The sequence below is a fragment of the Phoca vitulina genome, unplaced genomic scaffold (genome assembly GCF_004348235.1).
Source record: "Phoca vitulina isolate PV1807 unplaced genomic scaffold, GSC_HSeal_1.0 scaffold41, whole genome shotgun sequence".
Taxonomy (NCBI): domain Eukaryota; kingdom Metazoa; phylum Chordata; class Mammalia; order Carnivora; family Phocidae; genus Phoca; species Phoca vitulina.
The window spans coordinates 6,102,344-6,128,524 of record NW_022589744.1 but is presented as its reverse complement, the minus strand read 5'-3'; the positions used below and the strand labels follow the sequence as shown (position 1 = coordinate 6,128,524).

The 26,181-nt window shown below is 37.0% G+C and overlaps 1 protein-coding gene across 1 annotated transcript in view; it reads left to right on the top strand.

Moving 5' to 3' along the window:
* The first annotated feature begins 1,483 nt into the window (after positions 1 to 1,483).
* Positions 1,484 to 26,181, top strand: part of LOC116647994 (ATP-binding cassette sub-family A member 8-like) — a 63,906-nt gene continuing 39,208 nt past the window's right edge. Inside the window, exons 1-12 of the mRNA XM_032429706.1 lie at positions 1,484 to 1,828; positions 7,280 to 7,381; positions 8,468 to 8,672; positions 10,107 to 10,271; positions 13,382 to 13,485; positions 14,726 to 14,952; positions 17,437 to 17,578; positions 17,922 to 18,107; positions 20,120 to 20,267; positions 22,543 to 22,711; positions 24,524 to 24,582; positions 25,290 to 25,400. Of these exons, the coding sequence (XP_032285597.1) occupies positions 7,286 to 7,381; positions 8,468 to 8,672; positions 10,107 to 10,271; positions 13,382 to 13,485; positions 14,726 to 14,952; positions 17,437 to 17,578; positions 17,922 to 18,107; positions 20,120 to 20,267; positions 22,543 to 22,711; positions 24,524 to 24,582; positions 25,290 to 25,400 (1,612 nt within the window). The 5' untranslated portion in view covers positions 1,484 to 1,828; positions 7,280 to 7,285. The remainder of the gene's footprint in view (positions 1,829 to 7,279; positions 7,382 to 8,467; positions 8,673 to 10,106; positions 10,272 to 13,381; positions 13,486 to 14,725; positions 14,953 to 17,436; positions 17,579 to 17,921; positions 18,108 to 20,119; positions 20,268 to 22,542; positions 22,712 to 24,523; positions 24,583 to 25,289; positions 25,401 to 26,181) is intronic.

Here is a 26,181-nt window from a genome sequence, read left to right as displayed (position 1 = left end):
CATCCCGTTGGCTGCCTACCTGTTCTGCCCCCATATGGTGGTAAGGCTTCTACATCCTACTTAAAGTGGTAAAATATTGCTTCTAAGTAGACTGTGTAAAGTTAAGTGTGTCTCTTGTAATCCCTAGAGCAACCGCTAAAATAACTACACAAATATATATGGTTTAACATCACAGTGGATAAATTGGAATACTTAAATTTTTCAGATAAGACAAAAGAAGGTAGGAAATGAGAAACAGAAGAATGAAAATCAGAGAAAATACATAACAACATGGCAGAACTGAATCCTGAAATATCAGTAGTTAGGTTAAATGTAACTGGTCTACACATACCAATTAAAAGGCATGTGTTATCAGATTGGATTTAAACAAACAAATGAACAAAAATGATGTCACTGTAGGCTGTCTAAAAGAAGCTCACTTCATATAGAATTATATAGATAGTTGAAAATAAAAAGATGGAAGAAATATACCATGGGAACCAATCAAAAGGAAGTGGGAATGGTTATATTAAAATCAGACAAAGTAGGGGCGCCTGGGTGGCTCAGTTGTTAAGCATCTGCCTTCGGCTCAGGTCATAATCCCAGGGTCCTGGGATCGAGCCCCGCATCAGGCTCCCTGCTCAGCGGGAAGCCTGCTTCTCCCTTTCCCACTCCCCCTGCTTATGTTCCCTCTCTCGCTGTGTCTCTCTCTGTCAAATAAATAAATAAAATCTTAAAAAAAAAAAAATCAGACAAAGTAGACTTCCGAGCATAGAAAGTCACCAGGAATAGAGATGGGCATTATTACATAATGATAAAAAGGTCAATTCACCAAGAAGACATACCAGTTCTAACTATCTATGTACCTAACACCACAGTGTCAAAGCGGATTGGACAAGACTAGTGAGATCTGAAAGGAAAACAGAAAAATCCATAATTTTTGTTAACATCGTCAGTACTCCTCTCTCAGTAATCAGCAGACCTAGTAAACAGAAAACCAGCAAAAATATAGAAAAACTGAACAGCACCATCAACCAACTAGATCTAACGGATATCTATGTAATACTCCACGCACTCAACAGCAAAATGCACTTCTCCTCAAGTGCATGTGGAATATTCACCAAGACAGATCATATCCTGGATCACAAAACAAGTCCTAACAAATTTGACATACAAAATAAATTTTTTGACCATCATACAATTAAACTAGAAATCAATAACCAAAATATAACAGGAGCATCTCCAGACACTTGCAAATTGGCCCATGTTTCAATAATTCACAGGTCAAAGACTAAGTCATGAGGGAGATTAGAAATATTCTGAGCTGAGTAAAAATGAAAAACAGAAATGAAAACCCTGATTATCCAAGTGATGATGTCAATCAGGCACTGGAGAGCCCTGTGTAGAGAGGAGCTTTTCTCTGATTCAACTGTTTACTTTCTCTTCAAAGGCACTGCTTTCAATGGTGATATTAGCCAACAGTTACGTGGGACAGAATAGACAAAAGCTTAGGAATACTGGATCTCTCTGATAAGATTGCTCCTTATGATATGATATGGACAGGCCACCAAGTGTAAATTCCACTGCGTTCTGCAGGATTTGGCCGAATGTCAATGAGAAGCCCAACGGTCCAAGAGGGATCACGTGAATGCAATGTTTGGCAGGGTCCACAGAGCCCAGGCTGTAACTTCTGAAGCTGGCCCTCGCAGGAACTTTTCATAGAAGTCAGTTAAAGCAGATTCTAGAGATGTGGTAGAAACCAGGGGAAAATGTGCATTGTTTTCTTCTAAATAAGGAGATCAGTGGATAAACTGTGCTTCTCAGAGTCCTGGCCTCAAATGTCTCAAAAGTAAGTTCACCGTATTTTTTCCGTGTTGTGATTTGCGTTTGGAGGTTTTGTTTTTTCCTTTTTTTCCCTCTCGCAAAATTAGAAATAAGCCTTTAGGAATTGAATGCTGACCCTCTGTGGGAGAATCATTTTGAAAACTAATGGGCTATCTTGATGTTTTTGAACACTCAGTGTTTAATATTGTGTAAATGAAAGCGCTGAGTTAAAATACAGTGTTTTATTAAACATTATGCAATTGTTAAATGATTTTTAACCAGAAACTGAGCTTGGAAATAAGCCGAAATTTGCTTTAAAAATTTAGGAAGAACTAAGTATCTTGAGAATTGATTTGTAAACCTGAGTTTTTTCCAAAGTGATAGATATTTACTTTTATTGCCCAATAATGTTAGGGCATTTTGGATAAACTGTTCTATGACTCTGAGACTGTTTACCAGAAGCATTTACAGAAATATTTGTCTTGTCTCTGGCTCTCACTCTGGGGCTCTGCAAATTTGGGAAATGTAAGATGCTTTCCAGGATCTTTTACTCTGTGCACAAGATGTACTGAGTCAGAATTGAAATATGCCACATTTCCTTATCACAATATTATTTCAAATGCACTTTATTTCCGTAAACAGAGATTTCAAGCTCCTCAAGTGTTAGCATTTTGCTCTGACTTTAACAAACATATAAGAGGAAAAAAATCAGAGTCCTCACAACTTGGAACTGTCTACTGCATGCATAGTAAGGAATTCAGGTTGTTAGTCTTTTGATAAACTACAGAACATACATGAGTTGGGGGGAAATAAAGTAGGCGATACTAATTTCCGAAGGAAAATCGAAGGGACTGGAGCCAGGCAGAAGTTTCTTAATCTGGCTAAAGCCTATCCAAGCCTTTTCAGGTGGAGTTTCTACCTTCCATCGCAAGAACAAGCTCAAATATATCACAGCATCCCCAGAGTAACCTGGGTAATCCATTAGCAAATTTAATTAACTATAGGTGGCTAAAATAAATTCACTTTGTGTATTCTTTAAAGATTGAACAAATTTCTGTATAATAATAACCAGAATGATCAGGTTGGAAATTCAGCAGAGAGATAATTTCTAGAAAGTCTTTGTCTATAAGAGGATAGGGATAATAAATTATGTGGAGTTTCCATTTGAAAAAGAAAGATATTTTTCCAGGAAAGACCCCAAATTAAGAGTAGTCATCGAAGGAATATCTTTTATAAGTATCTTTGTATCTTTGGGACAGGAAGAAAACATGGGGAGGGATCCTTGATAAATTTCAATAGAAGGTAATATGGACAAAACTAGAAGCAGAGGAAAAGCAGACTTCAAGTGAGAATAAAACACAGTGAAAGATAATCCAAAATGAAAATTTATACATGACTAAATTCACTTCTTAAAAATATAGCATCTATCAGCTTGGATTTCTAAAAAGAAATTATGAATCTTTCTTACATTAATCACACATTTAAAAAATTTGCAAAAGGTTAAAAATAAAGAGAGGGATAGGGGCGCCTGGGTGGCTCAGTTGTTAGGTGTCTGCCTTCGGCTCGGGTCATGATCGCAGGGTCCTGGGATCAAGCCCCACATCAGGCTCCCTGCTCAGCAGAGAGCCTGCTTCTCCCTCTCCCACTCCCCCTGCTTGTGTTCCCTCTCTCGCTGTGTCTCTCTCTGTCAAATAAATAAATAAATAACCTTAAAAAAAAAAAGTATACACAAGATAAAAGGCAATTTAAAAAAAATTAAAAAATAAAAAAGAGACGGATAAAGCTACATTAGGCAAATATTAAGCTAAAGTCTGTGCTATTATCAGAAGTAGAAGCAACCTACCCTTAAAATATGAATAGTAGAGCAATGTTTTATGCACCTAATCTCTTAGTCTTTAAATGCACACACTAAAAAGTAACAGAGATACAATAAGAAATTGGCAAACCTATTATCAGCCTGGAAAAATTTAATAGAATTCTATCATGAAATAATTGATCTAGTAAACGTAACATTAGAAAGGATACTGAAAATTCAAAGAACACAATTATAAAACAAACTAAAAGCTGACATATGTTTATTTCAAGCATCTATGGAATATTTCCAAATATTAATATATGCTGTGCCACCAAGGAAGTCTCAGGATATTTCCAGGAAGCAATACCTTACAGAGTCGCAATTCCTCTGACCACAGCATGATCAAATTAGAAACCAAAAATAAAAAGCCACTAAAATCAAAGAAACACAATATTGTAGAAGCTAAATAGGGAATCCTAAGTAATATATCTGTGGTCTATAGCTGCATTTACATTGCACAGCAAAAGAGAAAGAAGCAACAAATAACACATAACAATAAACATAGCTGGGATGCATGGGGTGATATAGTTTTTTGGGGTTTTTTTTCATCTTTTTTTTAATTTAATTTTATTATGTTATGTTAGTCACCATACATTACATCATTAGTTTTTGATGTAGTGTTCCATGATTCATTGTTTGCACATAACACCCAGTGCTCCATGCAATACGTGCTCTCCTTAATACCCATCACCAGGCTAACCCATCCTCCCACCCCCCTCCCCTCTAAAACCCTCAGTTTGTTTCTCTGAGTCCATAGTCTCTCATGGTTCGTCTCCCCCTCCAATTTCCCCCCTTCATTTTTCCCTTTCTACTATCTTCTTTTTTTTTTTTTAACATATAATGTATTATTTGTTTCAGAGGTACAAATCTGTGATTCATCAGTCTTATGCAATTCACAGCACTCACCATAGCACATACCCTCTCCAATGTCCATCACCCAGCCACCCCATCCCTCCCACCCCCCACCACTCCAGCAACCCTCAGTTTGTTTCCTGAGATTAAGAATTCCTCATATCAGTGAGATCATACGATACTTGTCTTTCTCTGATTGACTTATTTCACTTAGCATAATACCCTCTAGTTCCATCCGTATTGTTGCAAATGGCAAGATTTCGGGGGGTTTTTTTGATGGCTGCGTAATATTCCATTGTATATATATATACCACATCTTCTTTATCCATTCATCTGTCGATGGACATCTTGGCTCTTTCCATAGTTTGGATATTGCGGACATTGCTGCTATAAACACTGGGGTGCGTGTACCCCTTCGGATCCCTACATTTGTATCTCTGGGGTAAATACCCAGCAGTGCATTTGCTGGGTCGTAGGGTAGCTCTATTTTCAACTTTTTGAGGAACCTCCATACTGTTTCCCAGAGTGGCTGCACCAGCTTGCATTCCCACCAACAGTATAGGAGGGTTCCCCTTTCTCTGCATGAATGGGGTGGTTTTTAGGAGGTTCTGCTGATCTTGGATAGGCTTGGATCCCTAGAGTCTGGCTGCCCATAGTCTGATGTAGGCTACTCTATACTGGCATGACTGGGATGACTCAGCTCTGTTTCATATGCTTTTCAGGTCCCAGAGGCTGGCCCAGTATTCTCTTACAGCAATGACCAAGCCATAACAGCAAGCAGATACACCCAGGGCTTCATAAGGGCTAGGCTGAGAATTGGCACATAGTCACTCCCACTCCTTTCTACAGTCAAAGTTATACTCTGCCTTTAAGGAAGGAACTCAAGAGTTACCAGACAAAAGGTGTTGACAAAAGTAGAGTGAGGAACTGGGGCTTCTGTGTTGGACAGGAGGGGTAAAAATGGGTGTCTTTGTCTTATTCCCAATCATAGATGGAAAGCTGTCAACCTTTCACCCATGAGTATGATGTTAGCCATGGGCTTATTGTATATAGGCTTTATTATGTTAAGATATATTCCTTCTATACGTACTTTGTTGAGGGTTTTTATCATGAAAGGATGTTGTCTTCTGTGAAATGTATTGTCTGCATCTATTGAGATGATCATATGATTTTTACCTTTCATTCTATTCACATGGTGTATAACATTTATTGATTTACATATGTTGCACCATCCTTGCATCCCAGGAGTGAATCCCACTTGATCATGGTGTGTGATCCTTTTAATGTGTGGATGCATTCAGTTTGCTAACGTTTTGTTGAGAATTTTTGCATCTAAATTCCCCAGGGATGTTGGTCTATAATGTTCTCTTCTTTTAGTGTCATCTGTCATTGGCCTCGGGGTAATGCTGGCCTCACAGAGTGAGTTTGAAAGTATTCCCTCCCCTTCAATTTTTTGGAAAACTTTGAGAAGGACTGGCATTCATTCTTTTTTATTTTTTAATTTTTAAAAAAGATTTTATTTTATTTGAGAGTGAGAGAGCACAAGCAGGGGAGAGGGGGAGAGGGAGAAGCAGACTCCCCACCGAGCAGGCAGCCCAACTCGAGACTTAATCCCAGGACTTTGGGATCATGACCTGAGCTGAAGGCCTACACTTAACCAACTGAACCACCCAGGTGCCCTTCATTCTTTTTTAAATGTTTGGTAGAATTCACCAGAGAAGCCATCTGATCCTGGCCCTGGGCTTTTCTCTGTTGGGAGGTCTTTGATCATGGATTCAATATCCTTCCAGCTTTTCTTTTGTTTCTGATTTCTAGTTTCCTATCCCCATGGTCAGAAAAGATACTCAGTATAATCTCAATTTGCTAAGACTTGTTTTGTGGCCTGTTGTACAATCTGTTCTTGTATCTGTTGGGAGGTCTTGGATATGTGAGAGCTGCTTCACCCCTCTTTGGGTAATAGCTTGTCTCTGCTTTGTGTCAATGCTGGGTTGCCAAGCAAACCTCAGCAACAACTCACCTTTGCTTAGGAATGGGGGCAGGGAGGTTTCCCACCCCACCCATGGTGGTAGATGGCCATTGCTTTTTACTCCATGCAAGGGTCATGTTGCGTCAACTAAGGTGTGTTTAGATAGGTGTTGTCGCAGCCCACTGAAAGTCAAGCCATGGGCACAAGGAGTGCACTGACTTTGCAATAGGGGATCCAAAGGAAACAAAGCTCTGGGGGAAAGGCCCTAGCTGTCTGGGGCTCCCAGATACATTACTGCTCTTGAGTCAAGAGCTATTGAAAACACACAGTGAAACCTTCACCATCCAGGCACTTTGCATTGGAGAAAATCATTTAGTCTGAGCAGTGGGGAAAAAAAAATACAGTCTCTAGGAATGGGGAAAATGAACCACTCTGACACCAGAAAGGAGGGCCTCTTCTTCCTGCAATGTCTCTTCGATCCTCTCTGCTGACAAAGCTTTACATCATGCCGGCTGGCAAAGAAAACAATTTAAAAGGCCGAGATCCATTTTCATAGAGCTGAGGCAATACGTTGGTCACTGATACAATGCATGACCAAAAAAATAAGGCAGTAAAGAGTTTGGAAGTGGAAAGAAAAGAAAGCCAGGGGAGTCATAACACGCTAACTTTGGAACTCACAGAGTCCAAGCACTCATTTGTAGCACTGCAATTATCAGGCTGCTCTTTTTCTGTTTGCAGGGTATGTCTTCTCATGAAGATCGTCACATTTACGTTATCTTCTCTTTTTCTTTCTTCTTAAACAGGGCAAAATGATTAAGAGAGAAATAAGTGTGTGTCAACAGACATGGGCATTATTATGCAAGAACCTTCTGAAGAAATGGAGAATGAAAAGAGAGTCCTTGATGGTATGATTCAGTATCTCTGTCACTTCTTATTTACAATATGGAAATGTATATTTCCTGGGAAGTAACCATACTTTATCTCCCCTTCCAAAAACCAAACCAAACCAGAAATCCTCTCTACAAGAGAAGGAGTTGTTCCTCAAACTGCAATCTGTCTGCAGACCTTTCAGTTGACACAGATCCCAAGTTGAGGTCTAAAGTCACTGACACTGGCCAGCAATAGAAAATCCAATAAATGTTTTAAAAGTCAGTGGTCACATGTTTGCTAGGGCTCCTACTCATGGATAGTCAGGTTTAGACACTGAGATTTTGAAGGCATGGTTAATTAACCCACGGAAGTAGGTAACTGGTATATTCTCTTTTGAATCTCTTTCTCTTTTTAAAAATAAATCATTCTCTTCAAAAGAGTAGAAAACTTGGAAATGTTATTAGTACCAAGAAGAAAATTAGCATTAGCTCCTATCATTTTACCATATAACAAAAATCCTGGTTGAACTTCAATATCTTCTGAAAATCAGATAGATATAAATTAGTAGCATTTTTAACTAAATTAGAATTTTACTGTCTAATTGTGAATTTTTTCTATCATCATCCATTTAGGAAATAAAGTGATGTCTTATTGGAAGTTTGCAGGTGACCAACAATGATAACTAACAAAACAGTCTTTCTCCGGTTGCCTGAATTGTGCTGAGTTTCCAATACCAGGATCTTGGCATGTAGCCAGTATATTATTACTCAGTAAGCAGTGCCTTGGAACTGTCTCATGTAACACTAGGCTCTCAGTAGAACCAGATACAGCATGAGTAGGTCATACCAGCTGGTAATAATTTATAATAGCTTGCCTCTCATATTTTCATGATCAGTGCATGCTTTAGACTGGTGCTGTGGATCAATACACTTGAATACCTATTAAGAGCTCATTGGAATTACTCAGACTGCTGAATTTTGTACTGTACATATTTTAAACAGTTCATAATGTGGCGTATATTGAAAGCAGAAAAATGCACAAGACAAACTGTATGACCAAATGATTGTGGATAACTAATTCAAAATCATAATTTTCTTTATTCTTTCTCTTGGATTGTGTAGGAATGGTTGACCCCATTGCTCCTCCTACTTTGTTTGTATCTATATCCTACTAATCATAAAGTTAATGATTTTTCTTCACTGCCTGCTGTGGACCTGGGACCGGTAGACTCATTTAAAGATTCTACATTGTCTATTATATACACACCTGTCACCAATACAACCCAACAGATAATGAGTAAAGTAGCCTTAGCCTCCTTCATGAAAGGTGAGTTTTCTAGCAACCAAGAGGAATTTCTGATGTCAATTTTTGGTTCATTTGACTGCAGAGACATGCATTTAATTTGCATTTCAGTTGATAAACTGTGTTGTCAAAATTTATAGATTATGTGAAATTGAGTGCACAGTCTCTCAGCAAAGAAATCTTGATCTTGCATAGGGTTTGGGGAAGCATGGAATATAGTGTTTGGAGACTTTGAAAAGCAGGAGTGTTTAGGGAATTGTTGACATTTGGCTGTGGAAGCCTTATTACTAGAATGAGACTGTCACTCTAGTATTTGCTTATTATTAGAGACAAAAACAATGAGTCTTTTCTTGAATTTGATTATGGGAGTTCTATCTCCAGCTTTTTACTACCAAAAATTGTCTTACTATATTTGAAGATTCTATTGATGAGTATTCTGAGTTTCAAGTTTCCACCCTTCAGTGTTAAGATACTTACCAGTGAAAAATAAGGAGAGCATTATGACTGTCAAAGTCACTTTCCTTTAGAATAATTTTCTGAAATCAGAAGAGAAACAGCCTAGTGCAGAGGCAAGAGAACTAGTCTTAATATTCATTAAATGCTCTCATGCACTAGATTTTATAGAGCCTTTATTCTGTAGTAATAGAATATTATTCTGTGATAATATTATTCTGTATTATATTTTTCTGTACTCTGTAGTAATATTATGTACTAATAATAGATATTATTGTTTATTTTACAAATAATGGAAATTGAGTGATAAAGCTTACATGACTTGCTCAAGATTACATGGATTTAAGGAATAGATTCCAGAAAAAGAATAGTTCTATCAAAATACGTGCTGCCTTTTTCCTCCACTTGCATCTTCAACACTCCCACCCCAATCCAGGACTTTCTTTGCATTCCTTCTCATTCTTTCAGTCTTAGTGAGACCTCTGTATGGCATTGAACACAATATCTGCTGAAAAGAGGGATTATTTTAGTGATGTCAATCGACGTATTTTTAAAATTTTTCATTCTTCCTTTTTTAAGTATATTTACCATACTGTCAGGATTATTAAAGGAAAGTGAATTTTTATAATTATTTCCATCTGCTATAAACCAGAGCCTAATTGTGATTTAAACACAATGACCTACCATTCGTGACCATTTTTTTTACTACAATTGTAGATTTATTGCAATGCTAATTCTCCTGTGAATAGTTTAATTTGTATGGAATAATATTATATGTGATTGAAATTGGTTCAAGAACTACAAATGAAAATAAAATAACTAATTTTCATGTAGTTCTTCTGAAGAGCAATGTCTCTTCCCAAACTTTACTCTGCCTGACCTATTCAAAGTTGATATTTGATTTTATTTCCATGAAGAACTCTAGTAAAAGTAATTTATCATGACATCCTGAAGTTGATCTCCTAGTAATTTACTAACAAATATATTCCCTTCTTGTAATGGCAGGTATAAAAGTTTTGGGGCTGTCCAATGAAGAAAATATTAAAGAATTAATGCCAGATTATCCTGAGGAAGTAATACAAGTCATCTTTACTAATACATTCTCATATCATTTGAAATTCTTGCTGGGATACAGAATCCCGACAAAGAAGGAACACAGGGACCATGAAGGTAACTTTTCCAGCTATGTAATTCCAGTGCTGTCCACTTCAATTATGTCATAAGTTATATATAGGAATGGATGTTAATACAGCAAATTTAAAAATCCCTATCTGCAATGTGATGTCAACAGGATAATCAACACATTTTAAAAATGTACATTGGTTTTTGGGTTTATTAACATACTGTATTAGATAGTTGTTATATATGGTTTTATATATATATTATATATTTCCATATATGCATGTGCACATATACATATATATTAAATGCAATATGTGGTTATAATATATATTGCTAAAGGAAAGTAAAATTGTTTATGGATAAAATAGAAGCTTCTCTTCAAATGTCTGAGTAAGCTTATTTTTGAGGGCCCAAAATGAAGAGGGCACCAAATCCAGAGTGATTGATTATTGTTAATGCTCTATGATTTTGCCAATCTCACCAACCAAGAGGTTTGGGTTTTAGCTACATGAGGACAGGTGAGAAGATCTTGGGTTTATATGAGATGGACATTTCTGTATTAATTTGGAAACTGGAGAGACTATATACTCAGTGAATGCATAGACAAGAAAAAAGGCCAAGATGGTTTTTAAAAAGAATTAAATAAGTAATTAAGAGAGTATGCTATTACCATAGTAAAAGACAGATAGACCAATGAAACAGAAGAAAGAAACCTGGAAAGCTCTCACATAAACATGAAAACTAACATATGACTGAGAAGACACTGTGATTGGTACTGGGAAAATCATCTCTCCATAAAGAACAAAATGAAATTATCTCATACTAAACAATCAATTCCAGGTACAGAACTCAGTGAAAAAAAAAATCCTGTAAACTTTCTAGAAGTCAATATAGGAGAATATCTTTATAACTGTCGGATAGAACAGAATTCTTAAACAAAACAAAAAATACATAAACTATAAAAGAAAAGTTTGCTTAATTCAGCTAGATCAAAATTAAGGAATTATCTTTATCAAAAGACATCAGAGAGTGAAAAGTAAGGGCAAAACTTGTGATGAAATATTTATGCAAATGAAACTAACAAAAAGTTAATACCAGAATATATAAAGATTTTCTCTGAATAAATAAGAAAAAAAGCATAGAAATAGGAAAGAAGTGAAAGATATAAATAGGAACTTCATAGAAGGAGAAACACAGATCAAGAATAAACACTTGGACCTGCATTAGTAATCAGGGAAATGCATTTAGAAACCACATGTGGTATCATTTTATATTTAACAAGATTGGCCAAAAACAGTAAACAGAACGATACAAAGTATTGACGAGGATATGTAGCAAAGAAAACCCAATATTATAAAAATATTTTAAACATTTAATATTGAGAAATTTTATTTTTAAATTGAAATTTAAATAGAATTTAAATAGAAATTTAGCATCATAGAAACTTTATTAGTGAAAGTCTCATGCCTGTGTTAAAGATTTGCAGCCTATTCTCCTCTCCTTCTGAGGGCATAGAATAATTGTTTTGTAGCTATAATTAGATACCTAGATTCAAGGCATTGAAAAACAGATGTGAGTTCTCTCTACCCTTTCCTCACCTTCTTCTGCAAGCTAGATGGAAACTGTCACCTTGGGACCCCTGGTGTGAAACAGAGGACCTCGCTCCCCCCCTTCCAAAGACCTGTGCTGAATCTATAGTCTGAGTGAGAAGTAAACTGTTGCTGTGAAAAGACATTAAGATGTTGAAGGTTGTTACTAGGCATATCATAGACTATCCTGATGATACACACATATTCATGAGAAGACATATATAAGTATTTTCATAGCAGTGGCTTTTTTTTTTTTTTGTAATAGCAAAAAGAAAAAAGAAATTAACCAAATTGTCATCTATGAGAGAATGGATAAATACACTGAGTTGCATTCCTGCAACGTGGTTCTACACAATCATAAGAAGAAAAAATGGGGCCATCTATATAAATTTCAAAATCATAACATAGAACAAATGAAGCAAAATGCAGAATGATGACTGTAATGAGGTAGAAGATAGAAAGTTCAACAATTTTAAATTACGTGTGTAGTTTGGGGATACATTACAGAAGCTTAATGGCATATATAAACACAAAGTTCAGGAAAGCAGTTAGCAGTTAGGAGCTTGCTGCTAGGAAAAGCAATAAGATCATAGACAATATACAGGGAATTCCAGTTGTATTTGTAATGATTTATTCATTTTTTTACATATGTGTTCATTATATCATCATTTGTAGGCTTGAACTGTTTCCAAATGACTTTTAAATATTTAAAATGTTAATGAAACATGAAACATGCATTTAATTCTAATACTCAATTTTATTTTATTTTATTTTTTATTTTTTTATTTTTTTAAAGATTTTATTTATTTATTTGACAGAGAGAGACACAGCGAGAGAGGGAACACAAGCAGGGGGAGTGGGAGAGGGTGAAGCAGGCTTCCCGCAGAGCAGGGAGCCCGATGCGGGGCTCGATCCCAGGATCCTGGGATCATGACCTGAGCCAAAGGCAGACGCTTAACGACTGAGCCACCCAGGCGCCCTCTAATACTCAATTTTAATTTTTCATATTAAATATCACCATCTCTTTAATGCAGTTTAATACTCAATGGACTGGTAGGCTTTTTTTTTTTTTTTTTGGTAAGATGTTTTTTCTTCAGAAGATGTTCTGGTTGACACGATTTGAACATAGTAAGTTATTTCCTCTGAACTCCCAGTTGCTCATTATTGCCTGTGTTGCATGTAATGTTAGGCAAAGCTCTAGTTCTCAATCCATATGGTTCTCAATCCATAAAAGACCTACTAACCTTTGAAAAACATAAAAAGATTGTTTTGACAATACAAAATCATAGAAGAGAAAAGCTCCACAAAATTCTTGATGGGTGAAGAAGCAGGGAAGATAGTGTAAGAAAGCATAGTATATGCTTTAAATGCTAATTTAATGCAGAACATCCCCTATAAGTGCTCTGTCTGCCCTGCTTTGAGAATCATTACTCCAGTTTATGTTTTCATAGGCCTTGAGTCAAAATAACAACATTTGGAATGTGCAGCCATTGTAAAGTCCACTGTTTCCTATAATCAGGACTGAAATAATCCATAATGATATTTATGGCTTTCTTTTTTTTCTTAAAGCTCATTGTTTTAAAATGAGTGGCGATGTTAACTGCCAAGTTTCACAGTACTGGGAGAGAGGTTTCGTCGCTCTTCAAGCTGTTATCAATGCTGCTATTATAGAAGTGAGTTCAAATGTTCCATGCTAACTAATGTTGCATGCAGACTAATGATATTAGAGGCCTCAAAAGGTTCATGAAATAATACATAAATGGGTAGCCTTGTTCTTTCACTTAATCACTGGTTTCTTTAATACAAAGTTTATTTATAAAGTTTCTGTATGCCATGGGGGCTACAAACATAAACAGAAACTTTCTCTCCCAAGAATTCAAACTTGTCAAGAAGCCAGGCATATAATAGGAACATTATTAGCACCCAAATGTCCATCAGCTGATGAATGGATAAGGAAGTTGTGATACATATATATAGATATGTATTTATTTATATTTGTCTTTATATATATTATACATATATCACATATTATCACATTATATATATATATATATACACATACACATACATATATATATAATGGAATATTACTCAGCTATCAAAAAGAATGAAATCTTGTCATTTTAATGATGTGGCTGGAGCTAGAGTGTATTATGCCAAGCAAAATAAGTTAGTCAGAGAAAGACAAATATCATATGATTTCACTCATATGTGGAATTTAAGAAACAAAACAGATGAACATAAGGGAAGAAAAAAAAAAAGAAAGAGGAAGGCAAACCACAAGAAACTCTTCACTATAGAGAACAAACTAAGGTTTGCTGGAGGGGAGGTGGGTGGGGGAGGGGCTAAATGGGTGATGGGTATTAAGGAGGGCACTTGTGAAGAGCACTGGGTGTTGTATGTAAGTGATGAATCACTAAATTCTACTCCTGAAGTCAGTATTACGGTATATGTTAACCAACTAGAATTTAAATAAATAAAGAAAGAAAGAACATTATTAGAAAGGGAGAAGTAAGGTATAGGGAGGTATAAAGTGTCTGTAAGTAAACAAGCCTAATTTCTCAGACTAGAATGCCATGGAAGAATTCCTAATTGAAGTAACATTTAAAACGGAAGCTTGAGGTAAGATTTGCCAAGTATATAAAGTCATAAATGGATTTCAAGCACATTATAAGGCAGTGTTAGGCAGGGAGGTGATAAAACACATCGTAAATTTTGAGAACTGTGAGAAGCTCAGAATGCTGGGAGTCAGGGCCCCAAGTGGGCCAATGGTGGAACATGGAAGTGAAAATTTAGGCTAGGATCAGATCCAGATTGACCACTTACACATTCAGAGGAAAACAGTTGACTGAAAGAAAACAGAGCATGCCATCCATGAATATACAAATTTTGTTTATTAATATATTTCTTCAGACTGCAACAAATCATTCAGTGATGGAGGAATTGATGTCCGTTACTGGAAAAAATATGAAGATACATCCCTTTGTCAGTCAAGGGGGGATTGCAACTGATTTCTTCATTTTCTTCTGCGTTATTTCCTTTTCCTCATTCACTTATTATGCATCTCTTAACGTTACAAGAGAGAGGAAAAAGATGAAGGGCTTGATGAGGATGATGGGTCTTCGGGATTCAGCATTCTGGTGAGTAAAGTGTAGCACAAATAAATGTAGGGATTCAGGAAGAGTGGGCCTCTTCAAAGCATCAGTATTCAAATCTAATGATTTTCTTTTTTTTTTTTAATTTTTTTATTGTTATGTTAATCCCCATACATTACATCATTAGTTTTAGATGTAGTGTTCCATGATTCATTGTTTGTGCATAACACCCAGTGCTCCATGCAGAACATGCCCTCCTCAATACCCATCACCAGGCTAACCCATCCTCCCACCCCCCTCCCCTCTAGAACTGTCAGTTTGTTTTTCAGAGTCCATCGTCTCTCATGGTTCGTCTACCCCTCCGATTTCCCCCCCTTCATTCTTCCCCTCCTGCTACCTTCTTCTTTTTTTTTTTCTCAACATATATTGCATTATTTGTTTCAGAGGTACAGATCTGACATTCAACAGCCTTGCACAATTCACAGCGCTTACCAGAGAACATACCCTCCCCAGTGTCTATCACCCAGCCACCCCATCCCTCCCACTCCACCCCCCACTCCAGCAACCCTCAGTTTGTTTCCTGAGATTAAGAATTCCTCATATCAGTGAGGTCATATGATACATGTCTTTCTCTGTTTGACTTATTTCGCTCAGCATAATACCCTCCAGTTCCATCCACGTCGTTGCAAATGGCAAGATCTCATTCCTTTTGATGGCTGCATAATATTCCATTGTATATATATACCACATCTTCTTTATCCATTCATCTGTCGATGGACATCTTGGCTCTTTCCACAGTTTGGCTATTGTGGACATTGCTGCTATAAACATCGGGGTGCACGTACCCTTTCGGATCCCTACTTTTGTATCTTTGGGGTAAATACCTAGTAGTGCAATTGCTGGATCAGATGGTAGCTCTATTTTCAACTTTTTGAGGAACCTCCATACTGTTTTCCAGAGTGGCTGCACCAGCTTGCATTCCCACCAACAGTGTAGGAGGGTTCCCCTTTCTCCGCATCCCCGCCAACATCTGTCATTTCCTGACTTGTTAATTTTAGCCATTCTGACTGGTGTGAGGTGGTATCTCATTGAGGTCAAACCTAATGATTTTCTAACTCTTCCCTATGAATGGGATAAATTGTCATTGATGTAATACTTGCCAAGTTAAGGCTGCGGGTTACTGTGCTTCTCAGACTGAAGAAAGAATAGCAGGTTTGGGTTTGTGTGGTGGTTGTGAGGTAGGGATAATGAGGGATGGCCATTGAGTCTACTGGTAAGAGTGCAGTAGAAATGGCAGATTTGGGTGTCAAAGCTGGATGGAAGTGGAATTCAAGCCAGCATGGACTGAAAGGGGGAAAAGAAGAGGTCAAAGATCAGGAGCTCTTTTGAGACTAAAGATCTGGTATGATGGATATATTTGAAGGAAGAAGCTGGCAGAACAGGATTGTGAATAAGGGCTGGGTAGTTTGGATGGACAAGGCCCTGTGTGAGAGAGAACTTGAGAATGACTGAAAAAAGCATGGAGGTGATGTTCGTAGTGAAGAGAAAGTAAAGTAACACAGAGGCTAGGAAGCCAGGTGGAATATGCAAATGGCAACGAATTTGGAATCTGGAAGAAAATGCTATAAGTCAATATTGAACTGCTTATTGAATTAATATTGGAGGGAAGTATGACGGAGCAGTGAAATCTAACGACTCTAGAGCCAAAATGCCTGGACTTGAAACCATATTACTTAACATCTTTGTTCAGTAGGTTCTTTGTCTAGAAATTAAGAAAATAATGATGCTCCTGCATAGAGCCTTTGTGAAAATAAAATGATTTTCTATTTGCTAAGTTCATAAAACACTTTCTGGCACAGAGTAATTGCTATATGTGTGGACTATTATTTTGTTGGTTTTGCTGCTGTTTTTGTTTTTCATTATTTCATTATACCCTTCAAAGAATAGTGATCAACGTGATAAAAGAATTGAAGAAAGGAAGGTGAACTATCCTATATCTTTGAGGAAATCCATGAAGCTCCTCACCCCTAGAGAGGCCTGAGAGGAGAAAAGGATTTGAGATTCACTGAGGGGTTACCGTGTACTAAGACAGTGTCCCACATAGACATAACTTCATTGAACTAAAACTGTGGTATTATTCCTAGTGTACAGAGCAATAAAAAAAAAAAAAGAAAGAAAATGATGAGGGATTACAGAGTTTGCTCAAGGTCACAGAGTATGAAGGCAGCCGAAAAAAATGTTTCAACCAAAATCAATCAGACTGGAAGACTATTTTCTCCTTTTCCCCACAGTGATGTGTGTGTGTACATGTAGGTGTGTGTGTATTTCTGGAATTAATTTTAGGACAAAAAATATCCCTAATTCCTATAGAATTCTTCCCAAAACATTTATCTTGTATTTATATATCCTGAAACTCAATAAGTATCTACTGAAAGAATGAATGGATCAATGAATAATATTAGAATCCATTCTAGATCCTCCTTTCAATGGAACATGAAATTCTAAAATAACATCTTATTTCCATCCTAGGCTCTCCTGGGGTCTGCTCTATGGTGTTTTCATCTTCATTATGGCACTTTTCTTGGCACTTATTATAAAATCTGTCCAGTTTGTCATTCTGACTGGCTTCATGGCGATCTTCACCCTCTTTTTCCTCTATGGATTGTCTTTGGTGAGTTGGTGAATTAAATTGCTTTCTATCCAATTTACCAATCTACCCTAAGGATCAAGTGTTGGTTTCTAAATAGGTAATTATTCTCCATATCCCTTTTCTTCACTGTCTACTCTTTGCCTGAGAACATCTATGTATATCTATGTATTTGATTTGTAGTGTTTTTTTAAAAGATTTGCAGTGTTTTGTAATGCCAACTTATAGTGCAATTTGTAGAGCACAGTTTTGTATTATAGACCAAAAAAAAATGTAACTCTAATTTTGTATATTCAATCCCTTATTGTGTTATGCTAAGAATAATCCTTAGAGAAATATAAACCAACTGGATCTTCTCTCATTTTAGATAGCTTTGGCTTTTCTAATGAGTGTCTTGGTAAAGAAATCTTTCCTCACTGGTCTGGTCATGTTCCTTCTCACCGTCTTTTGGGGAAGTTTGGGATTTACAGCATTGTACGGGCAACTTCCTACATCCTTGGAGTGGATTTTAAGCTTTCTTAGCCCCTTCGCCTTCATGCTTGGAATGGCCCAGGTGAGAAACAATCCAATTGTTGATTGATGGAATTTCAGAAACATCTTTTCTGTCTGGAATTCAGTTGTCTATAGTCATTTCTATGATTAGCGTTGTCAGATTTAAAGCCTCAGTGCCAATTACTGTGACATTGCAAAGATGAACTTTTTAAAAAAGATTTATTCATGTATTTGAGAGAGAGATTGAGAGAGAGACAATAGGGGAGAGGGACAGAGGGAGAGAGAATCCCAAGCAGACTCTGTGCTAAGTGCAGAGTCCAACACAGGGCTCGATCCCAGGACCCTGAGATCATGACCTGCACTGAAACCAAAAGTTGGTCACTTAACTGACTGAGCCACCCAGACACCCCGCAAAAATGAACTTTTAAAAGCTTTAGGCATACTGAGCTCAGCAAAATAAGCCATTTGGTGAGTGAAAAAAAGGAAGGTCAGCGTATCATTCTTCATAGATGATCTAAAGCATTTTCTTGACTATTATTATTATTTTTTTAAGATTTTATTTATTTATTTGACAGAGAGAGACATAGCGAAAGAGGGAACACAAGCAGGGGGGGTGGGAGAGGGAGAAGCAGGTTTCATGTGGAGCAGGGAGCCCTACATGAGGCTCGATCCCAGGACCCTGGGATCATGACCTGAGCCGAAGGCAGACACTTAACTGACTGAACCACCCAGTGCCCCTTTGGCTCTTAATTAAATATGGATTTGATATTGCAAATCTAATTCTAATTATTCCAGCTCGAATTTTGACTTCGTAACTGAACAACACACATGAATCTATAAACCACCATATAAAAGAAAAGAAAATCACAAATTAAAAACACATTAATTGACCAGCAAATTTCATTTCTGCTCATCAAATGTCATTTCTCTTTATCTGATTCTCAAATTGAACTCACTTTGCTGTACCTCCAATTAAATGGTAATGTCGATCATTGCATACATATCCGTTATTTAGTTCTTAATGAAAGGATTATTAATTATAAAAGACCCATTAACTTGAACATTATAGACAAGCCCACTTTTCCCACAGGTTCTCCTTAAACACACCAGTTTTGTTTTGTTTTGTTTTTCCAAGAGCATGAATTCTCTCTCATGTAGCCATTTCAAGGAGGACCACACTTTTGTCCTGTATCCTATTTGGTAAAAATTTATCTAAGGTTGAGCTCAAATGTCATCTTTTCCCATATTTCCCTGCCTCCTCCTTTTAGGACTTAATTGGACACTTAGGTAGTCAGGGCCAGGGTCCCCAACAAGAAAACAGAGAGCCAGGACAGCTAAGATGAAACCACACTAGCATCCTGTTTTACAGATTAGACAAGACCACAATGGCATCCTGTCTAGTAGCCTCTGCAGAAGTGACTTTTGCAAAACATCCTGAAACAAAACAATTAACCATAAAACATGGGTCACTATCACAAGTTGAGGCAGTTCATGTCCAAATGTCAGCCCAAAAGACCATCAACATGTGAACAATAACCCAACAGGTAGACAGGTGCATGATCAAAGCCCTGACTGGCACCCCTTAGCAGCCAATCCACAAGGGGCCCACACTCAGGATGCTCAAGATACATCTGCAAAAGAGCTTAGAAAAACCCCTAGATTTGAATACCAAAAGGGCAACCCTCTCAGGTCCCCTCCCTCTCCTGGAGCTTTATACTATCGCTCAATAAACTTTGCTTTGCTGCCCACCACTCTTTGTCTGGTCTACCTCTTCATTCTTCGAAGTGGCGTGACCAAGAACAACAGGCACCAAGGGAACAAAAATCCTGTAACACTCCTAATGCTCCAGTTTCACTTGGAACATACTTTAATCACAGCAGTTACTAAATTTCATTATAGTTGGTCACACACCTATGCCTTCCAAAAGATTTGAGAATTGTAAAGAAGGCAGTTTCATTCAACTTTGTGTTAGTGGGAGGCAAAAAGTAGCTCTTACACGTTTACGCTAAACCTAATTGTTTAAAATTTATCACAAAACTAACGTCCTTTCTTTAACTACTTTTTAATTTTCAGCTTTTGCGCTCAGACTATGATTTGAATTCCAATGCATTTCCTAATCCATCGGACTACTCAAATCTGATAATAGCAACAAATTTCATGTTGGCTTTTGATCTTTTCTTCTATGTGGCACTGACGATTTATTTTGAGAAAATTTTGCCAAGTGAGTACTGATGTGATTAAAATCAAATATTATTTCCTAAAGACGAATCTCCTAACACATGTGTTATTTATATTTTAAAAACTACTTTTTGCATCCAAAGGAAGGCAATGAACAAGGTCATTGCCAATGGCCACATTAGTTCTTTATTTCTTGCTACTTGACTGGTCAGAACTACAGCTTGAATTTTGTTTATAGGATCACTGATCTTCGAACTTCACTGTGCTCTAAATGTAGTTTGTTTCTTTTTAAAAAGATGCTTAGAAAGCTATTTCCTAAATGGGTCTGGCTTGGTATTTAATCATGGAAATTTACAGTTGCTTTTGCGTAATTATTTTGCTCAGTGGTTCTTAGCCCTGGCTGTATTTCAGAACCACCTTGGGAACTTTAAAAAAAAAAATACCAAGCACAATTCAACCCTAAGAGATTATGATTCATTTCATCAGTGGTGGGACTGGGCATCTATATTTTTAAAAATCTCCCTGGAGTTCTACAATAGGGAAGTCAATAGGTCATACATTTTTACTTTTGTAGTAGATCTCAGGTGTTTTCACCACACACACACACACACACACACACACACACACACAGAAAAATGATAACCATGTGAGGTGATGATATGTTAATTTGCTTGATGATGGTAATACTTCACAATGTATGCCTGAATCAAAACATCACATTATATACCTTCCATGTATACAGGTTTTATTTGCCAGTCATACTTCAATCAAGCTGTAAAGATTATGGAAGTTTCTAATGAAATAAATACATTGAGTATATATTTTTTTAAAGTCAATGATTCAACACTTGGTCAAAGGGACAAAGGAGAAAGAGTGAGGGCAAAGGTGCAGAGAAACATCTGGAAGCAGTGAACTGATCATGTTGTTGTTTTCAGATAATCCCTTAAGAACAGTAACTGTCTCTCCCTTTCAGAAGAGACCAGAATAATAGAGGCCAGAATCTACAATTTTGGCTAAAACATTTATTATACACTTGGAATTATTTTTATCATCCATTCACTAAGGCTGAATGTAAGCCTGAATTCAAACAAGGTGACTTTGTTCAAAATTCTTTGAAAGATAAGCAGTATCAATGAGAGAAAGGAAAATTAACTGGCTAAAATGACAGAATCATGTCATGGGGAATCTGGTGGTAAAATGGACCCAGTCGAGCTATATGCTTTCATTCAATAGATTTCCTCATGAAGGGAAAGAGATAAGTACTAACTAATAACGTACCAAGTAACAGGTGTTTAGAAAGTATTCGGTCAATATTGCACGAAGGAATGAAATAAACACGTGAAAAGTACACATAAATTTGAAAACCCATGGTTAGTACCCTGGAGGTCATTACAGAATATTAGTGAAATATAATGTTTTTTTCATTTCATAATGTCTCTCAACATGTAGGGAAATAGAAATGATAATTAAATGCACATACACAGTGGGTTAATTTCCAGAAAGAGGGTCATGAAGAGTAAGTTTGCTTCAGAGGAAAATTATTATTTGGGGATGGAATAAAACATAAATACAAAAGAGCTTTTTAAAAAATTGCACTCTGTTAAATTTCAATAAATTATTTTGCCTCTTTCTCTCCCTTTGTTACAGTATGTCCACCTTTTTCCTTAAATCCTGTTCTGTTTTCTCTTGGAATATTTGTATCCAATAATAACATTGGATACAAATTCTCAATTTCTTCTTCCTTTGTGGGTGGCATGACACCTGGGCTCCTAGATAGCATTCGGCATGCCTGGCACATCTTGCATTTGTATTCTAATAGCTGGCTTTCTTGGGGTCAGGGAAAGTCTTAACATTTATTTAAGTCCCTCCTTGATTTTTTTTTTTTTTTTTTTTTTTTTTTTTTTTTATTTGACACAGAGAGACACAGCGAGAGAGGAAACACAAGCAGGGGGAGTGAGAGAGGGAGAAGCAGGCTCCTGGCTGAGCAGGGAGCCCAATGCGGGACTCGATCCCAGGACCCTGGGATCATGACCTGAGCTGAAGGCAGACGCTTAACGACTGAGCCACCCAGGCGCCCCCCCTCCTGGATTTTTTAAAATTCCAGTTTCCTTTCCTCCTGTAGGAACAATGATTATAATAGAGACATCTTAGTGATTTTTTTTCCTTATGTGATTACACCTATCAAGGAAAATGTGTGCATTTTGTGTTGATGACGTGTTCAGATGTCTGGGCAAAGAGGTGACATTGTGCTGCTTTATTAGGATGACTCTTTCCCTTAAACTGGTGATTGACCCAGTATTTTTCTCCTGGTCATATAGATGAATATGGACATGGATATCCCCTCTTGTTTTTCCTAAAGTCCTCCTTTTGGTCACGGCAACAGAAAGCTGATCATGTGGTCCTTGAAGATGAAATAGATTCCAATCCTTCATCTAATGACTCCTTTGAACCAATGCCTCCAGAATTCCATGGGAAAGAAGCCATCAGGTAACAATGATGCAGATGGAGAGCAGGCCAAAGACTGAGAATCTCAGTTCTCTTTTGTGGCCTACGGACAGCTCCCACCTATAACCCCCTCCACGCTACCTTCATCATTTCCCACCTCAAGTTTAGAGAAAAATTCCTTTAACCTGTTTTAGATCATATTGTTGACATTTACATTAAATACAAACTTAGATTTCACCAACAAAGATAATCCAAAGAAAACCTTGCCTGGATTCTCAATCTTTTCTCTGCGGTTTCTCTTCTCTGTCCTTGGCTTCTCTCATTTCTTTGCCTGGTCTCATTTATTCACACCTTGCCCCACCTCCTTTATCATACTCCCTATTTTTTTCTCGCAGTTTTTTAAGCTTCTCTTCCCTCTTCTCTTGATTGCCTTTTCAAAGGGAATGAAAGAGTAGGGGAGAGGAAGGGAGAAAGGATCTGGAGACAGACACACAGGGAATTGAGGAAGATGTGCCTTAGAGTGTCATGCACATCTTCGTTTCCAGATGTGTGTTTCATTTGGGGCCAGCAACTTTTCTTTCCAGATAAGAAAATAGGAAGAAAGTTCTCTAGATCCCTGACTGTTTGCATCTTCCTTGTCCGTCAGTGATTGCCACCTGTCAGCCCTCTGTGAGTGGTCTCAGGTTACCCCAGCCTACAGAGTTTCTAGAGCCCATGTCAGTTTTTAGTTTAGCCTGTTCCATATTTATCTTCTATCCTTATATTTGTCCTGTGACCTAAGCTAGGTTTAACTTCCAGCAGAGCAGCTGGGAGGGAGCAAAGTAATGGCTTTATTTAATGTGTTTCTGTGTTTCTTTTTGTATTTCTTCTATCTCTTTAGCATCTCACCCAACTATAAGTGCTATGGAGTGACAGTAAATGGGATTAAAATAGAGTTAAGAATCTAATCAAACAATCCAATATGAATGGAACCTGAATCCTTTGATGAATTGTAGATGACAATATAAGAAACATAAATTTGGTTTAGTTATGGATTACATATTTATCTGATAGAATAAAATTAATAAAGTGCCTAGGATTCCAGATCTGTAACAGCACTGGGCATATGTTAATTCTATTCCTTTCTATTATCATAATCAACTAATCTAACTGATACCATTTTATGTTTATTGAATATTTATCATGTACAAAGCACTGTGCATGCAAGATGAAATATTTTACTCATCCTTCAACACAACCCTAAAACACTCAAAAGTTTCAGGTTGCAAAAGCTGAAACTTACCTGGAATAAGTACATTGGTTAAGGTAACAGCTACTAAAGAGTATAGATAGCATGAGTTCAGTTAGGTAAGACTGCAAAACCCATGCTGTCACTGTTATCATCTTTGCATCTCTTCCTTACTCCACCCTTGTACCTCTTACCCAACTTCTGGAGACCTGGACTCAAGATAACCAAAGATACCTCCAACCTGAGCCAGTAGTTCATAATGAGCCTTTCAGTATTGGATGCCATGTTACCTGTTGGTCTAGCTTTCTTGGCTTTGCAGTTTAAGAGATGATCCTGGTCCTCAATACTAATGCCGGGCCATACCCTAATCTTTGGAATCAGAAGATCTGGTGATGGGATATAAGCATAGGTAAATTTATAAAACTCCTCAGGTGATGCTAATGTGCAGCCAGGACTGGGAAGCAGTATTCTAGCTGATTCTCTCACACAACCATGACTTCATAAGAGTGAAATCCCAGATCTTCCTGTACCCTGAGCATAAGATTTATTTAATCCTGTCAACCAAAGCTAGAATTACAAACTGAGGAAAATTGTCATACTTTGAAGTATCTTTTCTTTTTTTTCAGAATCAGAAATGTTACAAAAGAATATAAAGGAAAGCCTGATAAAATAGAAGCTTTGAAAGGTAAGGGGGGAAAAAAAGAACATTTAGTTATTATATTGATACTGATTTGTAATTTTAATTCAATTTCTTTTTTGCTCTTGGTGAGCAATTACTGGTGGTATTTCAGATTTGAAATGAATTATTTGAGCCACATGATAAAATTTCCTTTCTAACACACGCTTTGACTGCATAAAAGTTAGAAAAAAGTGATTATATTTTAGAACTAGATGTACTTGAAAGACGTATTGTGTAATAGTGAGGTAGTCTAAGGATTTTCTTGGAGGGTTGGTTTCTACAAATTCAAATTTTTCTTCTGTCATTTCAGAGCTGTTGTAGATATTATATATTTTTCTTTTGTGCAAAAAGAGCAATTTATCTCAAAGGATATTTAGCCACATAATAATTTACTGAACTATTAATCTGTTATTTAGTCCATAAATATTAACATCCACCTACCGTATGCCAGGCAATGTCAATGAACCTGGTAGTATTAAATATGTTACCTGCTGTGAAACCACATAATTTCAAAATTTCAAAACAGAACAGACATTTTATTTAACAACCCAGTGTATTTATATTTAGAAAACAAGGCCATTCAAGGATATAAAAAAGCAGTCCATTAGTTCCATAATACAGTTTTATTTGTGATTTCGTTTTCCTTCCTGTCTCCCTGCTACTTTCCCTTCCTTCCTTTCTCTCATCTTTTTTCCCTTTCTTTTTCTTCCTAGATCTGGTATTTGACATATATGAAGGCCAAATCACTGCAATACTTGGTCACAGTGGAACTGGAAAATCAACACTGTTAAACATTCTTAGCGGGCTATCTGTTCCCACCAAAGGTAGGAGGTTTTTTTCCCAAAGTCAGGTCAACATATAAATCAGCTGTTAATATAAAGTCCTTCTGATTATCAGTCACAAACACAAACAACTATGGAAAAATGGAAGTTAACTTATAGTATTCATCTATAGAGGTATATGATATTTAATTGGTATATATGAAATTTGAGTTGTTCATGAGAATCATCATCATGGTCATTAGTTACTAGTTGACATTCGAACTTGTACCTGTTAGCTTTTGCTGCATAACAAGCATTCCCCAAATTAATTGGCTTAATATAAAAATGTTTTATTATTTCTCATGATTCTGTGAGTTGACTGGCAGTGTTTCTCTCTGGACTTAATTGGCTGGTGCTGAATGTTTTGGAGTGTCCTCACTCACATATATGGGGCTTCAGTTAAGACTGCTGCTCCTCTCTGCTTACATGGACTTTCATCGTCCAAGAATCCAGTTGGGATTCTTCACCCAGGGGTCCACGATCCCAGAAACCAAGAGAAGGCACATCCCAGTGCAGAGGCATCTTCACAGCCTCTGCTTGTATCCCATTTGCTAGGATTCTGTTTGTTACATAACCAAGCCTAAATGGGAGGGGTGGATAAATAGATGACATCTTGATGGGAAAAAATACAGATGGGACTTTTTTTTTTTTTCCTTCCAGTATACCACACAACTATAATGGAAGCTTGTAATGCCTGAATTGTAAAAACCTTGAAGAGAAAATCATGTGTCTAAAATGTAATAAATATATAGTGATTTTTCATCTAGAAAGATCTTTTCTTTTT